At 39.1% G+C, this 16,463-nt stretch overlaps 1 protein-coding gene across 12 annotated transcripts in view; it reads left to right on the top strand.

Annotated features, from left to right (window-relative positions):
• The first annotated feature begins 273 nt into the window (after positions 1-273).
• Boll (boule RNA binding protein) overlaps positions 274-16,463 on the top strand; it is a 129,162-nt gene continuing 112,972 nt past the window's right edge. For 5 of the 12 annotated variants that reach the window (NM_001432519.1, NM_001432518.1, NM_001432521.1 and 2 more), the window contains 3 exon segments: positions 1,367-1,604; positions 3,286-3,429; positions 5,421-5,512. Coding sequence is in view for 6 of the 12 variants with exons in the window: in XM_087567271.1 (XP_087423397.1) it covers positions 795-815; positions 3,286-3,429; positions 5,421-5,512 (257 nt within the window). In the remaining 6 variants the exon portion in view is untranslated. 12 annotated transcript variants of the gene reach the window in all.

Raw genomic sequence — 16,463 nt, 5'->3', positions numbered from 1 at the left:
ATGAAGCTGCTTCCCTTCCCTTAGGCTCTCTCCTTTTTTATTTTGTTTTTGTGGGAGAGTGGGAGAGGGGAGTGAGACAAGGCCTCACTGTGTAGCCCTTAAACTATTCTTGAACTCACTATATAAACCAAGCTGACCCGGACCTCAGAAATCCTCCTGCCTCAGCTTCCCAAGTGCTGAGATTAAATGCATTAGCCAGGCTCCACCAGCTCTCAGGAGCTTAGGAGAGCCAGCCTACCAGTAGCCTGGACTGCGCTGCCCCGCCTCCCTGGCAGGGATGAGTGACAGCGAGAGCGACTGTGCTGAGACCAGAGGGGTCCACCGCTTCTGGGAGTGCGAGTGCCCCGGACAGAGCGGGGTTTGCACGTGGGAACTGTCTTCCTGTCTTCGAACTAGACTTCGGAAGTCCCCAGAAGCCACGCACAGTAGTAGACGGTAGAAGCTGGCTCTCCAGGGAAGGGACGACTCGCCACTCTTTGCTTCCCTGAAGCGGCCGCCTCCGCTCACAGTGCGTGCCGTCCGTCCGACCCGCCGCCGCTGGCAGTCGAAGTGCGCGCCGTCCGTGCCCGCCGCCTGGCGCCCCCCGGACTTGCGCACAGCGCCACCGCCGCCGCCCTCCCCCGCCCCCCAGGCCAGCTCGCCGGGCTCCGAGAGACTGCGCCGCTGCAGCTGCAGCCGCCGCCGCCAGGGGGAGCGAGTCCCCGACGGGAGACGCGCCGGCTCGCTTCCTGCGAACGCGCCTTCCAACTTGAGCTTCCCGCGCCTCCAGCCGCTCTCAAGAGTGGTGAAGAAAGATGGAGACCGAGTCCCGGGCGGTGAGTGCTGAGGACTGGACCCTGTGCGGCCCGGCCCCTGACGGGGTGGAAGGCTGGGCTTTGGAGCCGAAAGCCTTGCTGTTTGGGTGGGAAGGAACGCGGTGCGAGTGGGCAGCGGGAGTCCCCGCTGAGGAGAGCGACCCTTCGGGGTGTGTGAGAAAGGGCGGCGGGGGCGGGGGAGGAGTAGCTGGACCGCTGTGGGCGGGTGGGTAGCCAGGGGAAACTGCCATCAGCCCTCCATGCCTAGCAAGCGGCAGCCCTGAAGTTTTCCCGCCCAAACTGCGGCGCCCTCGACGCTCGCCCTTTCAGGACACATTCTCACTGCCCGCGGCCACGAGTTGCGCGGCCGTCGTCGACGCCCCTCCCCGGGTAGGCCTGGGCCCGGGAAGGCCTGAGCTACGCGCGCCGCCCCGTCAGGCCTGGGCCTGGCCTGGGGCCTAGAGGCCCCAGCGCAGCCTGGTAATGTGCCGCCGCGCCCCGCCCCGTGCCTGGCCGACAGCCAATCAGAATGCGCCAACGCAAGGCTAGGGCCTGCTGTGCACGAGGCGGGCAGCGCGTGGTAGGTGCCGTTGAGGGTTCCCGCCACCGCTGCTGGCGGGTTTGCCTGACAAAATTTCTCGCTGGCTGGCCTTCTTTTCCCTCCCGCACTTTGGTGGGGAGGGGGGGGATCCTCGTGTCAGTGTCCCAGTCCACGATGACCCGAGAGAACCCGAGGATGTTGTCAATTGCCCCATCACCTCAGCCTGCTGGCCTCAGAGGGGAAGGAGCACCGAGGCGGTGACTGCGACGGTTAGCCCACCTCTTGCTTTGTCTTTGCAAAGATGGTCCATCTCGAGGTCGAGGTTAAGACCCAGAGAAGGAGGCACTGGGGCCACTTTCCCTTGGAAGAGCATCTTAATAAACTCGTTAGTGGTCAAGCTTTACAGCGAAGCAGAGGACCCAGACTAAATCCTGGAGCAGCCCCTAGCTCGTGCTTTCAAATGGTTGACAATGAGAGGTTTCCTCTCTTGTCAAAGTCACTGCTGATCTCTAAGGAACTTGATGTTACCTCTGCCTGAGCCTTGTAGTCACTAACTGTAAAATGTGCTCTAGCATATTCTTGATACTTCAGTCCTTACCCAAATGTTCAGTAAAAACCAAGCAGGTCTCTTCTTAAACAAGGTTCATACATTTGACAGATACACACTCTAAACATTTGCTAAGTGATGTTTCTGTGTTGCGTATTGAGGTGAGTTTTTTTTTTTTTTTTTTAAGAGGCAAGTTTCCTGTCCTCGTGAATACTATAGCATAGTGACAGGTAAATATGTAGTATGTTGTGGTGAGCGAGAAAGGAAGCTGTGACATCGACAACAGGAACCTTAAAAACAGGGACTCAAGTGAATTGGTTGTTTTAAAATATATTTTTTTCTTTTTCTGTCTTCCTTTAGGACTAATTCCATCCACGTCAAACAGGAAAAAATGGAGTCTTCTTACTTGAAGACAAACTAGTACTTCCATTGAACTCCTTTGTTTTTAGATAATTTCATGAAGATGTTTTTCACTATTTAACAAATTCTATACTACAAATGGACGTTGATATTGATATGTTAAGCCTTCCAAATTAGAAGTATGCTCATAATATATCCCAATTTTTGCTTTGTTTTATTTCTCTGTGTAGCCTTGGCTGTCCTGGAACTCACTCTGTAGACCACAGACACATCCGTAATTGAGTTGTCTGTGAAGTCATTGGTACTAGGAAGAAAGTGCACCTTGGGGCCTCTCAGGTGTTAAGAACACAATTTATACAATATGGGCTTAAGACTTTCAGGATTTCAGGTAGAAGGGCTTTGCCTGGAATGCATATTGTAAGGAAATGGGAATATTTCTATGATTGTATATGCTAATTATTACTTTAAAAGTAAGATTGATAAAGGAGGAGCAGTTGCTCAGATTATCCAGGATACAGCAATGTTTGGTAATTCTCATGGTTTGGACAATGCTTTTGTTTTTATCAGTATTCAAACATGATTAAAAATGCTTTTTATCTTGATCCATTGTAATTACAATGCCTTGTCTAATGTTGCTGTTCTGTTAACAAGAGAACACTACTGCCTAACTGAGTGCCAGGCAAACTTAACAGTTGGACAGAGTGGTTGAGACAAAGCATCTCCAGCCATCTGGGTCTTATTTTCTCCCTCTCTGACTTCTTTATGAATTTAGTATTCGTCCTTAACAAATATCTTATCTCATAATGAATGTAAGTATATTTGAGTAGTACATTTAATAGTAAGCACTTCTGTAGAGTGAAGTACTTTGCTTCATCTTTTTATTTCTACCAAAAACTATGAGCTTTAATTTTAAATTACAGTCTTCATAATTTTAGAATAAAGTCAAGTGTGATATATGAAATTTTGCCTAAATGACTGTTTTGGGGGTCCTGCATTAAAGCTTATACCCAGTGCCAAAAGCTTAAAATGACTTTATTTTACAGCAAACAACAAATCAGACGCAAACAGATTCTTTATCTCCATCCCCTAATCCTGTGTCACCTGTGCCTTTGAATAACCCAACGAGTGGCCCAAGATATGGAACCGTGATCCCTAACCGCATATTTGTAGGAGGAATTGACTTTAAGGTATCTATCTGTGGGGGCAACAAGGTGGAAAAAAGTGTTCTGCTTCTCTTTACAATAGAATATTTCATTTTTCAGCAAATATTTCCTTATACAACTATAAAATTATATCTGCATATGGGTTTATAAAAATGGTTAATATACAAAGTGGGTTTCACATTGTCTTGGTTAAAATAAAAATAACAGTTCATGCTTCAGTTTTATTTTCCTATACAATGCTCTAGTTGCCTAGATAATTATTTCTATTTTTAAATGAAAACTTAATCTAAAGATTTTAGTCTTGTAAAACTCTGTATCTTTATCCCAACTCTATATCTTTATTCTTGCATTCCTAACTAATAATGTCCTAGACTTCAAGTTCTTACACATAGCTTTCTTTGATAGGATATATAATCTGATCATTTAAAAGGCCTCTTTCAGAAAAGCATAGTTGAGGTGGTTTACAGTATCCCTATAAGAGGTAGTAGAAGAGGGGCTGGGGATTTAGCTCAGTGGTAGAGCGCTTACCTAGGAAGCGCAAGGCCCTGGGTTCGGTCCCCAGCTCTGGAAAAAAAGAACCAAAAAAAAAAAAAAAAGAGGTAGTAGAAGATATGTACAGGAAAGGTGCACGTGAATATTTTAACTGAATACTCTTACATGAACTGAGGATAGAACTTGGTAATAGAGGTTTGCTTAGCTTGTAGAATCCCTAAGTTCCACCTTCACGAGCATGTGTATGCGCATGCACACACACACACACACACACACAAATTGATTTATAAAAACATTTTAAATTTACATATTAGAAATTATAGGGAGAGATACCTTTTGTAATAAAATGTGCCATTGTATGTGATTTTTTGGCATAAATCTTATTTATAAATTTATACAGAAGTATCTCCTATGAGACATATCTTTTTTCAAAACCACAAAAAATAATAGCCAATGAGGAAATAATTCCCTATAGTAGCAAACAGTGTGAGACTTTTTAAACCTCTTGTTCTTAAAAGCCTAGAAACTGTCTCTCGTCAAGTCCTAGTTATCTTGATTTTCTCCTGAATTAGTAATTCTTCTTCCAAAGAATAGTTTGGATTAACTTGTTTTTAAATATATAAATAGCAGTTCTTATTCTATCACTGATTCCAATTATATTTATTAGAAGAAAAGTAATTCACTTCTTCTTAGGTGTAGTATTGGTCATTGTGCAATTTAGCAGGCTTAAGGCTACCATCCAAATAGCAAATAATGGATTTACGTTAGTGTGGTAGCAGCTGAATTCAAAGTGAGTAGCTGTGCTCTAAGACAGCTCTTGGTTCTCCTTTCTAAAACCTTAAAGTTATACTTAGAAACAGTTATAACTGAACCCAAAAATAAAATTGTAAGAAATTCACTGTAAATACTCTCTATTTCAGCTATTGTAAACATCTTGAACATTGTATGTTATTCTAATTTTATTGTATCATCATAGTGTCTGTAGTTAGCTAAAATGTATGTTGAGTACAGATAAAATATCTTATAATTTGAAATAACAAGTAACTTGTTATGGCAAAATCAAGTGTTTGGGAAATACATTCTTTTCCTATAATATTGGTCTTCTAAAGACTATTTTGATTATTATAAAGTGACTGGATTAGGCCACTGTTACCTAGTTCCACTGCTGTAACTGCTGTCCTCCCCCAGAGTCAGTAGTATACAGCTTAATGGGGTTTAGTATATGTAATCCAACTTAGCATTCTTAAAATTGCTGAAAGATTCCTTTACATAGTTAGCATTCTTTGTAGTTTTGGAATAATTCAGTTTAAAATGTTTTGACTTTTATATAGTCATTTAGCTACCTTCTACTGCATAATCAAAGTACATAGACTTTTTTGTAACAGTGGTTTAACCTACATTTTTAATGATGATAGGTACTTTTCAACCTGTTTTCTATATTTTTTACGTCTCCATATTAAACATCAGAGTTTCACCTTTTATTGGTTTAAGTATTTCTTAATGTTTTCTTTTTATGTCATTAGACAAATGAAAATGATTTAAGAAAATTTTTCTCTCAGTATGGATCTGTAAAAGAAGTGAAGATTGTTAATGACAGAGCTGGAGTGTCCAAAGGGTTAGTATCATTGCACATAATATATGGAATTGCATTTTGTTGGCTTAGGTTTTATATGCTAATATACTTTGTCTTCATTTTTTTAGTTGAGAACTTTATGCCCTATTTTTCTCATATATTCCCCCTCATCATGTGTGTTGGGGAGGCTGTTGGGGGGATAAAGGACTTTATAGTATTTGTTAATCTATAACCTTGTATGTACCAAGGGGTCATTCAGGAGAATATAGCAAAAATGTTGAGTGGCAAAAATATATTAGCTAAAGAAGTAGAAACTTTTGGAATTATATTTTTTTTCAACTATAAGAGAGTTTATTTGAAAATTGCTGACCCCAAAGAATTCTGTGGATCAGAATCTAGTTCAGGAGCAATTAAGTAATACTATTCTGATGGGAATGATTACTTGTCAAATTAAGAATTGCGATGATTTGAAAGAGAATGGCTCCCATAGGCTCATGTATTTAAATGTTTGGTCACAGAGAGAGTTTGAAAGGCTTAGGAGATATGCCCTTGTTGGAGGAAGTGTATCACTGGGGTAGCATTTAGGCTTTTCAAAAGCCCAAACCCCAGGCCCAGCGTCTCTCCCTGCTGTCTATGGATCCAGATGTAGAATTCTCAACTCTTCCTTCAGCACCATGTCTGTCTGCATGTTGCCATGCTTCCCACCATAATGACAGTAGACTAAACCTCTGAAACTGTCAGCAAGCCCCCAATTAAATGCTTTTTTTTATGAGTTTCTATGGTCATAGTGTCTCTTCATAGCAATAGAACAGTGACTGAGAAGTCAGTACTGTGAGAAGTCTGACCATGCTGCTTATTGGTGGAATGTAAAATTTGAGATTTTGGATTAGTAAAACACTTGAATGCTTTAAGCAGGGCCTAATGGGCATACTAGTAGGACCATGGAAGACAATGATGCTAAGAGCAATGTAGATTATAACCACTGGCTCAAGAGGCTTCAGAGGAGACGAGTATTCATAAGGTGCCTAGAAAGCATTCTTGTGATATTTTGGGGAAAAAAAAGAAAGAAAGAAAGCGGTTGCTTTCTGCCCTTGTCCTAAAATTTGCCTAAGGCAAAATTGAAGAGTTTTGGATTATTGGTGTTGACAGAGGAGACTTCAAGAGAGCCTAATATTGACTCTGTTGTATTGTTATTAGCAGACACTCTTTTTTTTTTTTCTTTATTAACTTGAGTATTTCTTATTTACATTTTGATTGTTATTCCCTTTCCCGGTTTCTGGGCCAACATCCCCCTAACCCCTCCCCCTCCCCTTCTATATGGGTGTTCCACTCCCCATCCTCCCCCCATTACCGCCCTCCCCCCAACAATCACATTCACTGGGGGTTCAGTCTTAGCAGGACCCAGGGCTTCCCCTTCCACTGGTGCTCTTACTAGGATATTCATTGCTACCTATGAGGTTGGAGCCCAGGGTCAGTCCATGTATAGTCTTTAGGTAGTGGCTTAGTCCCTGGAAGCTCTGGTTGCTTGGCATTGTTGTTCATATGGGGTCTCGAGCCCCTTCAAGCTCTTCCACTCCTTTCTCTGAGTCCTTCAACGGGGTTCCCGTTCTCAGTTCAGTGGTTTGCTGCTGGCATTCACCTCTGTATTTGCTGTATTCTGGCTGTGTCTCTCAGGAGCGACCTACATCTGGTTCCTGTTGGCCTGCACTTCTTTACTTCATCCATCTTGTTTAATTGGGTGGCTGTATATGTATGGGCCACATGTGGGGCAGGCTCTGAATGGGTGTTCCTTCTGCCTCTGTTTTAATCTTATTAGCAGACACTCTTATGCATATAATCTATAATGAAAAGGAGCAAGCTGAGCAAGAAAAAATACAAAATGTACAGTTTGAGGAAAAAGCAAGCACCAGGAAATGTAATACAACTAAGACCAGTGCTCAAAGAGATAAAAATAGTTTAAGAAAAATTTTTAAAAAAATTTTTTAGAAACTTAAATTGAATAAAGGTGGTGACTCAGGGCTAGATCCCACCCAGTTAAGCTCCCAACTTGTAGAAAGGAATTCAAGAGAAGCTTAAGCAATAAAGGAAACTGTAGCAACAAAATGCTGTTGTAAATGTACTTGAACAAAAGGGGAAAGTTCATCCTCAGGAAGCAGCAAAGCTTGGCAAGCATCAGACACGAGGTTCTGGCTTTAGAGTAAATATAAGAAAAAGGTTGGGGTAGATCTTCCTCTGTGGCTAAGAAAAGCTGCTGAAGCCAAGCAGCTGTAAGGGATGTCTCTGCATGTAGGCCCAGAGAGGACTTGTGTGAAGATGGATTTCATTGGAGACTAAAGATGTTGGAGGTGGCAGGGCCGTGGGATACCTACTGGGGAATGCTATAGATGCAGGTGGAACCAGCTCATGAGAGAAGTGTGTTACAGTCAACAAAGCTAAAAGAAGTTGGAGATCTGAAGAGTGCTTTGACATTAGACATGGACATGCAGAATTTGGAGTTTGCCCTGCTGGTTTCAGTCTTCCTTTGGTCCAGTATTTCCTTCCTTCCTTCCACTTCTCCCTTTTAGAATGATAACATATATTCTGTGCCATTGTATGTTGGAAGTATGTGTTAGGCTTTTTGATTTTGATTTTATAGGGGATTACCATAAGAAATTGCCTTGAGTTTCAAGAGACTTTAAACTTTGGATTTTTAAAGGTTAAGCTATGGGGATTTTTGAAGTTGGACTAACTACATTTTGCATTATAATATGGAAAAAAGCCTATGGGAGGGATGGAATGTGGTGGTTTGAAAGACAAGATTTCCCCATAGGCTCATATAGCTGAATGCTTGGTCACCAGGGAAAGATGTTATTTGAAAAGATTAGGAGGTATGGCCTTATTGGAGGAAGTGTGTCAATGGTGGTAGACTTTGGGCTCTCAAAAGCCCAGTGTGTCTTCCTGCTGCTGGGTATCCAGTTGTAGAACTCTTGGCTCTTTCTCCAGAACCATGTCTACCTGTGTGCCTCCATGCTTCTCACCGTGATGACAGTGGACCAAACCTCTGAAATTATAAGCAAGTCGCAATTAAACACTTTCCTTTATAAGAGATGCTATGGCCATGGTGTTGCTTCATAACAGTATAACAGTGACCATAACAATATAACAATGACTAAAAAAAGAACTAATGTTGAAGTTAATACACTGCCCTGAAACATATAGAGCTGTTTCAGGATTTCTCTCTGTGAACAGAAGCCAAAATTTTCAGAGACAGAAAAGGTAGTTTGCATAGAGCATTTACATAAGAAGTTTTGTTGTAAACTCAAAAAAGAAAGCAGTGGAGGTGAGTAAAGGTAAAGTTGTATTTATTTTCTTAAAACAGAAACATATATACAGGGTTAATAGAAAGAACCAATAAGATTGAAAACAGTATTAATGAGGAATGATATAGAAGAATGGCAAGGACTAGTGTTTTCACAGAGATTGTTTTTAACAAAAACTTGCTGAGACTGCCAGACATTATTGGGTTGAGATTACATCTTTTTCGATTGGCTGGATGAACTTACACAATTTTGGTGATACTCACTTTGGACATGTTTCATGTTCTAGCTAGTAAAGCGTTTGTTTTCTCCCTAGAGGGTGGTAGTGGGGATTGAGTTATGAAGGTAATGCTAGTTGCCAGAGGGTTCCTCTTTTTTTTTTTTTTTATTATTAACTTGAGTATTTCTTATATACATTTCGAGTGTTATTCCCTTTCCCAGTTTCTGGGCAAACATCCCCCTCCCCCCTCCCCTTTCTTATCGGTGTTCCCCTTCCCACCCTCCCCCCATTGTCCCCCTCCCCCCAACAGTCTAGTTCACTGGGGGTTCAGTCTTAGCAGGACCCAGGGCTTCCCCTTCCACTGGTGCTCTTACTAGGATATTCATTGCTACCTATGAGGTCAGAGTCCAGGGTCAGTCCATGTATAGTCTTTAGGTAGTGGCTTAGTCCCTGGAAGCTCTGGTTGCTTGGCATTGTTGTACATATGGGGTCTCGAGCCCCTTCAAGCTCTTCCAGTTCTTTCTCTGATTCCTTCAACGGGGGTCCTATTCTCAGTTCAGTGGTTTGCTGCTGGTATTCGCCTCTGTATTTGCTGTATTCTGGCTGTGTCTCTCAGGAGCGATCTACATCCGGCTCCGGTCGGTCTGCACTTCTTTGCTTCATCCATCTTGTCTAATTGGGTGGCTGTATATGCATGGGCCACATGTGGGGCAGACTCTGAATGGGTGTTCCTTCAGTCTCTGTTTTAATCTTTGCCTCTCTCTTCCCTGCCAAGGGTATTCTTGTTCCCCTTTTAAAGAAGGAGTGAACCATTCACATTTTGATCATCTGTCTTGAGTTTCATTTGTTCTAGGCATTTAGGGTAATTCAAGCATTTGGGCTAATAGCCACTTATCAGTGAGTACATACCATGTATGTCTTTCTGTGTTTGGGTTAGCTCACTCAGGATGATATTTTCCAGTTTCAGCCATTTGCCTACGAATTTCATAAAGTCGTTGTTTTGATAGCTGAGTAATATTCCATTGTGTAGATGTACCACATTTTCTGTATCCATTCCTCTGTTGAAGGGCATCTGGGTTCTTTCCAGCTTCTGGCTATTATAAATAAGGCTGCAATGAACATAGTGGAGCACGTGTCTTTTTTATATGTTGGGGCATCTTTTGGGTATATGCCCAAGAGAGGTATAGCTGGATCCTCAGGCAGTTCAATGTCCAATTTTCTGAGGATCCTCCAGACTGATTTCCAGAATGGTTGTACCAGTTTGCAATCCCACCAACAATGGAGGAGTGTTCCTCTTTCTCCACATCCTCGCCAGCATCTGTTGTCCCCTGAGTTTTTGATCTTAGCCATTCTCACTGGTGTGAGGTGAAATCTCAGAGTTGTTTTGATTTGCATTTCCCTTATGACTAAAGATGTTGAACATTTCTTTAGGTGTTTCTCCGCCATTCGGCATTCCTCAGCTGTGAATTCTTTGTTTAGCTCTGAGCCCCATTTTTTAATAGGGTTATTTGTTTCCCTGTGGTCTAACTTCTTGAGTTCTTTGTATATTTTGGATATAAGGCCTCTATCTGTTGTAGGATTGGTAAAGATCTTTTCCCAATCTGTTGGTTGCCGTTTTGTCCTAACCACAGTGTCCTTTGCCTTACAGAAGCTTTGCAGTTTTATGAGATCCCATTTGTCGATTCTTGATCTTAGAGTGTAAGCCATTGGTGTTTTGTTCAGGAAATTTTTTCCAGTGCCCATGGAAGAGACATCCATACTAACACATATAAATGACAGCAATATGAAGGCAAGGGGGCATCCACAGCATCTAACTCTGTAATTATTGATTCTAAAGATAGTATCTAAAATACTGAACAGAGAATTCAAAAACCTTCTTGTGAAATAACCAGTGGCTTCAAATTGGAATCAAACAAGCAAATTAATAACTCTAGAAACTTAATTCGAAACCTACATACCAAAATCAGAAACAAACATGAGGCGGCAGGCTCCCAAAGCTGCTACTGAAGTCAGTGGGAACAAACAAAGTGTTCTGATTTGTCCTCTGAAAACGCTGGGGAACACTACCATTGCTGCACTGCTATACCAAAGATCAAGTCAATGAGAGAACTGAGAAATACACTGCTGAACACAGCACAGTTGTACTAAGTCTTTAGTCCAAAAGGTAACTGGTCCAAACTGCTGGGCAGTATGTTCCCAAATCTGATTTAGTAGTGTAAACTGAGATTGGTAGTTATGCCTCTCCCATCAACACAAGGCAGTACATGAACAATAAATAAGGGAAAGGTTTCAAAATTCATCCTTCTAAAAATTAAAATATGTCCAATGTGATTTATTGTACTTTTGTGTTTTGCTTTTTCTGGGCTTCTTTTGCTTTGTTTCATTTCTTAGTCTTTACTCTTGCAAACATGTCTTGTAATGGGCTTGCTTTAGTTTGTAACTGTGCTTGGTTAGGCTACGTGATTGTTCTGTATGCTGCTCTACCCATTTTACCATTTTGTCCTTTTGAATGCAGTTCTTACATTCAACCCATACAATTCTCCTCTCATTGCTATATCTTTTCTTTTTCTTTCTTCCCCATGCCCATTCCATTTTTACTTACTCACTGTAACATTCCAGACCCTAAACTCTGAAAATTCTCCAACTTTCCCTTCCCAGATGTTTTTCCTACCTCAAATTTTTTCCTCAATATAATACTGATACCTATCCTTACCCAGCCTACAGTCACTCCATCTTTATTCTTAGTAACTAATATCCTGGTTATACCATCCTAGCTTATTGATCCTCAACTAGTTCATATTGAAGTTATATTTAACTAGCTAGTGTGATGTTTGTATTGTAGACCTACCCAGTATTTAGGGATTGCTTCTGCAGTTAATACTGTACTCTAGGAGTAGTAAAGAGGCACCAAGTGCCCTGAGTACAGACTGAGGATTTAACTCCTGAACTATGTACCTCAATTCTGTTAAATCTAGCCCCCTTTAAATATTATAAATAATTAAAGATTACAGCTGATTTAAAAACTCCATAAATCTTAGTGTGGTAATTAAGAAACATGAAAAACACACAGTACTACACTCCAAAAAAGTGATAATTCCATCAAAAATGGCTCCAAGTGAGGTGAAATTCAAGACAAGTAAAGATAAGAATGTTTAATAAAACAAAACAACATAAAAATAAACTCTAACAAAAGAAAATATAAACTGCTGACCAAAATAAAGTCAGTACAGAATGTGAAAGGAATTTACAAAAAAAAAAAAAAAAACGGAAACCATGAAAAACTCAGTAAGGAAAAAAAACTCAGGGGGAGGTTGGGGAAGGGAACACTCATATAGAAGGGGAGGGGGAAGGGTTAGGGGGATGTTGGCCCAGAAGCCGGGAAAGGGAATAACAATTGAAATGTAAATATGAAATACCCAAGTTAATAAAGATGGAGAAAAAATATGTATTTGATGATGAATATAGGAAATAAATTCTGTCATTAAAAAAAACTCAGTAGGAAACTTTATAAATAGAATGGATTAAATGAAACATAAGAGAAATGAATTAGAATTCTTATATCAACAAAGATAATAAAATATGAATAGAACATGTGAGTCCTATGTAACTAAATTTAAAGATTTACAAATAATCCAGATAGAAAATCTCCAGGCTAAGAGCATAAAAATATTTTTAATAGAATCAAAGCAGAAAACTTCCCAAATGTAGAGAAATAAATGACCACCTGTCTTAGTCTTTTCCTGTAACTGATAAAGACACCCTGACAAGAGTAGAAAGTCTGTTTTGACTCATAGTTCAAGGTTACAGTCCATCATAGTAAGGAAGTCAAGATGGCAGGAACTTAAAGCAGGGAGACACAGCATGTAATTACTAAGAAGAAAGCAATAAATGCCCACTGATAATGGGAGATCTATCTACCTCAATTAATCTAATAAAGATAGTCACACACAGGCCTGACCAGAGGCTATCATATCTAAGCTGATTTCCTCACAGGTGTGTCTAGATGCTTATCTCTAAACTGAGTTTAGATTTGTCAAGGTGACAACACTTCCTGTATTCAAGAGGCACATAAAAACCAAAATGGACAAAAACAGAAAAGTTCTTCGTGTTATAATTAAAACACTAGACATAGAGCATGAAAAATATTGAAAGTCACAAGAGGAAACACCAAGTCACATATAAAGGTGAACATCTCAGCTTTCTTCTACAAAGTCTTTAAAGCCAGGATAATATGGAATGGTATATCTCAAACACTGAAAAAGTTGAAGATAATTAATATTTTGGAAGGAAGCAAAAAACTAAGCACAACCATTATACTACAGGAAAGACTAAACCACACTAGAACAGTGTTAAGGAATAAAAAGAAGGCCAAGCACTAGAACAAGCACAGGAATTAATACACATTTTAACAATAACTTTGAAAATGAATGGACTAAATTCTATAATCAAAAGACACAGAGAGGTAGATTGGATTAAAAAAACAGAATCTATTTGTTACCTACAAGATATATATTTATCTAAGATAAATGTAATCCAAGGGTGAGAGGGTGAAAAAGGTTCTCCAAGCAAGTGGAAGTAGGAAGAATATGCTATTCCATATCTGAAGACTTCAGAACAAAATTAGGAGAGATTTAAAAAAATGTTCATGATGATTAAGGAATGAATTCATCAAGAGAAAATGTTCTAAACATATATGCACCACATGCTGATGCACTTGATTTCATAAAACAAGAATTACCAATGTACAAAGACACAGACTAACACAATAATAATGGGTCATTTCAATACACTAGTCTCACTAATAAATCATTCTAACAGAAAATAGAGCAACATCTGACTTAAATGACATCATAAATCAAATTGACCTTGCATTTACAGAACATTCTATTGAAACACTGCAGAACACACATTTTTCTGATTGGCTCATACAGCTTTCTCTTAAATAGATCATGTAATAGGACACAAAGCAAGGCTTATCAAATAAAGGAAAACTGAATTTTTTTGTATTCTGAGCACAGTGGAATAAAGTTAGAAATAAAACAGTTTAGAACTGAAAGACAGTTTATACAATGATGATTGGATCATCAAAAATTAAGGAAATTTGGAGAATTAAAAATGTGAAATCATAACATATGCAAACCTATGAAATAGAATAAAATTATAAAGAGGGAAACTTGTAGCTGAAAATATGAGCATTTAGAATCAGACTTCAGGTAAACACTAATATACCTTGTAGCCATGGGAAAGAATGACAAACCAAAAAAAAGTTAATAGAAGCAAAAATCAAGATCAAGACAGAAATTAATAAAATGGAAATTGGGGTGGGGGGAGAAGAACCAACAACAGTGTTTTAGAAAGAAACAAGATCCATAAGCTCTTAGCCAAGCTAACAAAAAAAAGAGAAGACCCAAATTGACAAAGTTAGATTTAAAACGGAAGAGATTGCAACAGATAATAAATAAATTTCAGCCATTTCAGGACATTTTTAAGGCTTGCATTCCACTAAATTGGGAAAGTGGAAGAAATCATAAATTTGTACACAACATAACAAAGAGAATATTAAAAAAAATAAGCCAGTGTGTAACAGCAACAGTGAGATACAGAAAAAAACAACGAAGAAACTAAGACTAAACTTGTTTCTAAAAGATGATTAGAATGGGGCTGGAGAGATGGCTAGTTAGAGCACTTGCTGCTCTCCCAGAGCAGTTCCTACAACACAAGCATCTATAACTCTAGTTTGAAAGGATCTCACACCCTCTTCTAGCCTCCTAGGACACTGAGCACAGGTGTGCACATTCAAGGCTCATGTGCATAAATTAAAATAAAAATGTAACCCCAAATAATAAAACATCTTAGTAATATAAGACCTGAAACTAAAACCAATAGAAACATTTCAAGGTATTGGCATAGGCAGGCACTTTCTGAATAGGACTGTAGTCATTCAGGAAATAACACCAAAATTTAACAACTGGTATTTCATTAAATTCAAAAGCTTCTGCACAGCAAAAGAAACAATCAAGCGAAGAGATAGTCTGGAGAATAAGAAAAAAAAATCTTTGCTAATTATACATCAGACAGGACTGTTACCTAGAAAATACAAAAAAAAATTAAACAGCCAAAAGAAAGCAATCTACTCTATAAAAGAGCCAATGAAATGAGAAGACAGTGTTCAAAGTCAAATTACAATTGACCAATAAATGTATAGGAAAATATTTAACCTTGTGTCATCAGAAAAATACAAATAAAAGCTACATTGAGATTCTATCTTATGTCAATCAGAATGACAGTGACTGATAAATCCTGGAAGTGGTGCAGAAAGAAGGCAATCCTTATATACTGAAAAGAGATAAAGAAACTGTAGTTTCCATAAAGAATGAAGCCATGTTATTTGTTGGGAAATTAATGCAACTGGAAATGTGTTAAGCAAATTAAGTCAGTCTTAATGCATATATCATATGCTTTCCTTCATGTATGAACCCTAGACATTATAGATAAATAAGACTCTGAGCACAAAAGCAGACACAAAGACCAAAGAAATAGAAGACCCAGAAATAAGCTCACACATCATGTGATTCCCAACAAAGATCCCAAAAATAATTCACTGGAAAAAAGACAGATTCCATGTAAAAGTATTTGGACAAACAGGGAAGAGAAATTTCTTTCTTTGAAAAACAAAAGTTACTTTGGTGTTAGTGATTAGCCAGAAAGTAGAGCATTTGCTGAGAATGTATGAGGACCTTTCCACTCCAGCACAAAAGTAAACAAACAGTAAACAAAAAATACTATGGTACAGTAGTTATGAGTTGTAAAATGATGATCATGATATCTAACATTATTAACAGGAGTTTACTGTCTAAACAGCACTCATAGTTGGTAGCTGTGTTTTATTTCTTTTTTTTAGAGTTTAGCTTTTGGGTATAATGTACATCATACATGTATCTGTTTTTCTTTTCCTTCTTTTTTTTAAACCTTTGAAAACAGTCTTGCTGTGTCTCCCAGACTGAGCAAGAACTTAATTCTTTTTCCTATGCTTCCTCATTGCTGGGGTTATTTGCATGTCAAAATTAAATACAAGAATTTTTTTTAATCTGGGTTGTATTTTTATTGCTGTTGCTTGGAAAATATACTGGTGGTCATAGTATTTTATTGTAACAATAAATTGTAGCAATAATTAAATAGTAAATGATGGATTTGTAAAGATCTATACAACAAGGATTAGAAATTTTGTATTAAAATATTTTATTGTTGACATTTTTCTACTTTGACTACTCTAAGGCAAAATTTGTGGGTTTTATACATTTTCTACTTTGATTAATCTAATGCAAGGTTTTGGAGTTTAATAAGTTGTTTGTTTTGTTTTTATAAGGAAATTACAGGGCTAAAGATGCATGCAGTGGTGAGCACTTGCCTTGTATGCATAAGGCCTTGATTTTCATCCACAACCTGGAAGAGGGGGAAATAAGAGAGAAATCAAAGA

Source organism: Rattus norvegicus, chromosome 9, assembly GCF_021556685.1.
Source record: "Rattus norvegicus strain SHRSP/BbbUtx chromosome 9, alternate assembly SHRSP_T2T, whole genome shotgun sequence".
NCBI classification, from domain to species: Eukaryota; Metazoa; Chordata; class Mammalia; order Rodentia; family Muridae; genus Rattus; species Rattus norvegicus.
This window is presented reverse-complemented; position numbering and strand designations above follow the sequence as displayed.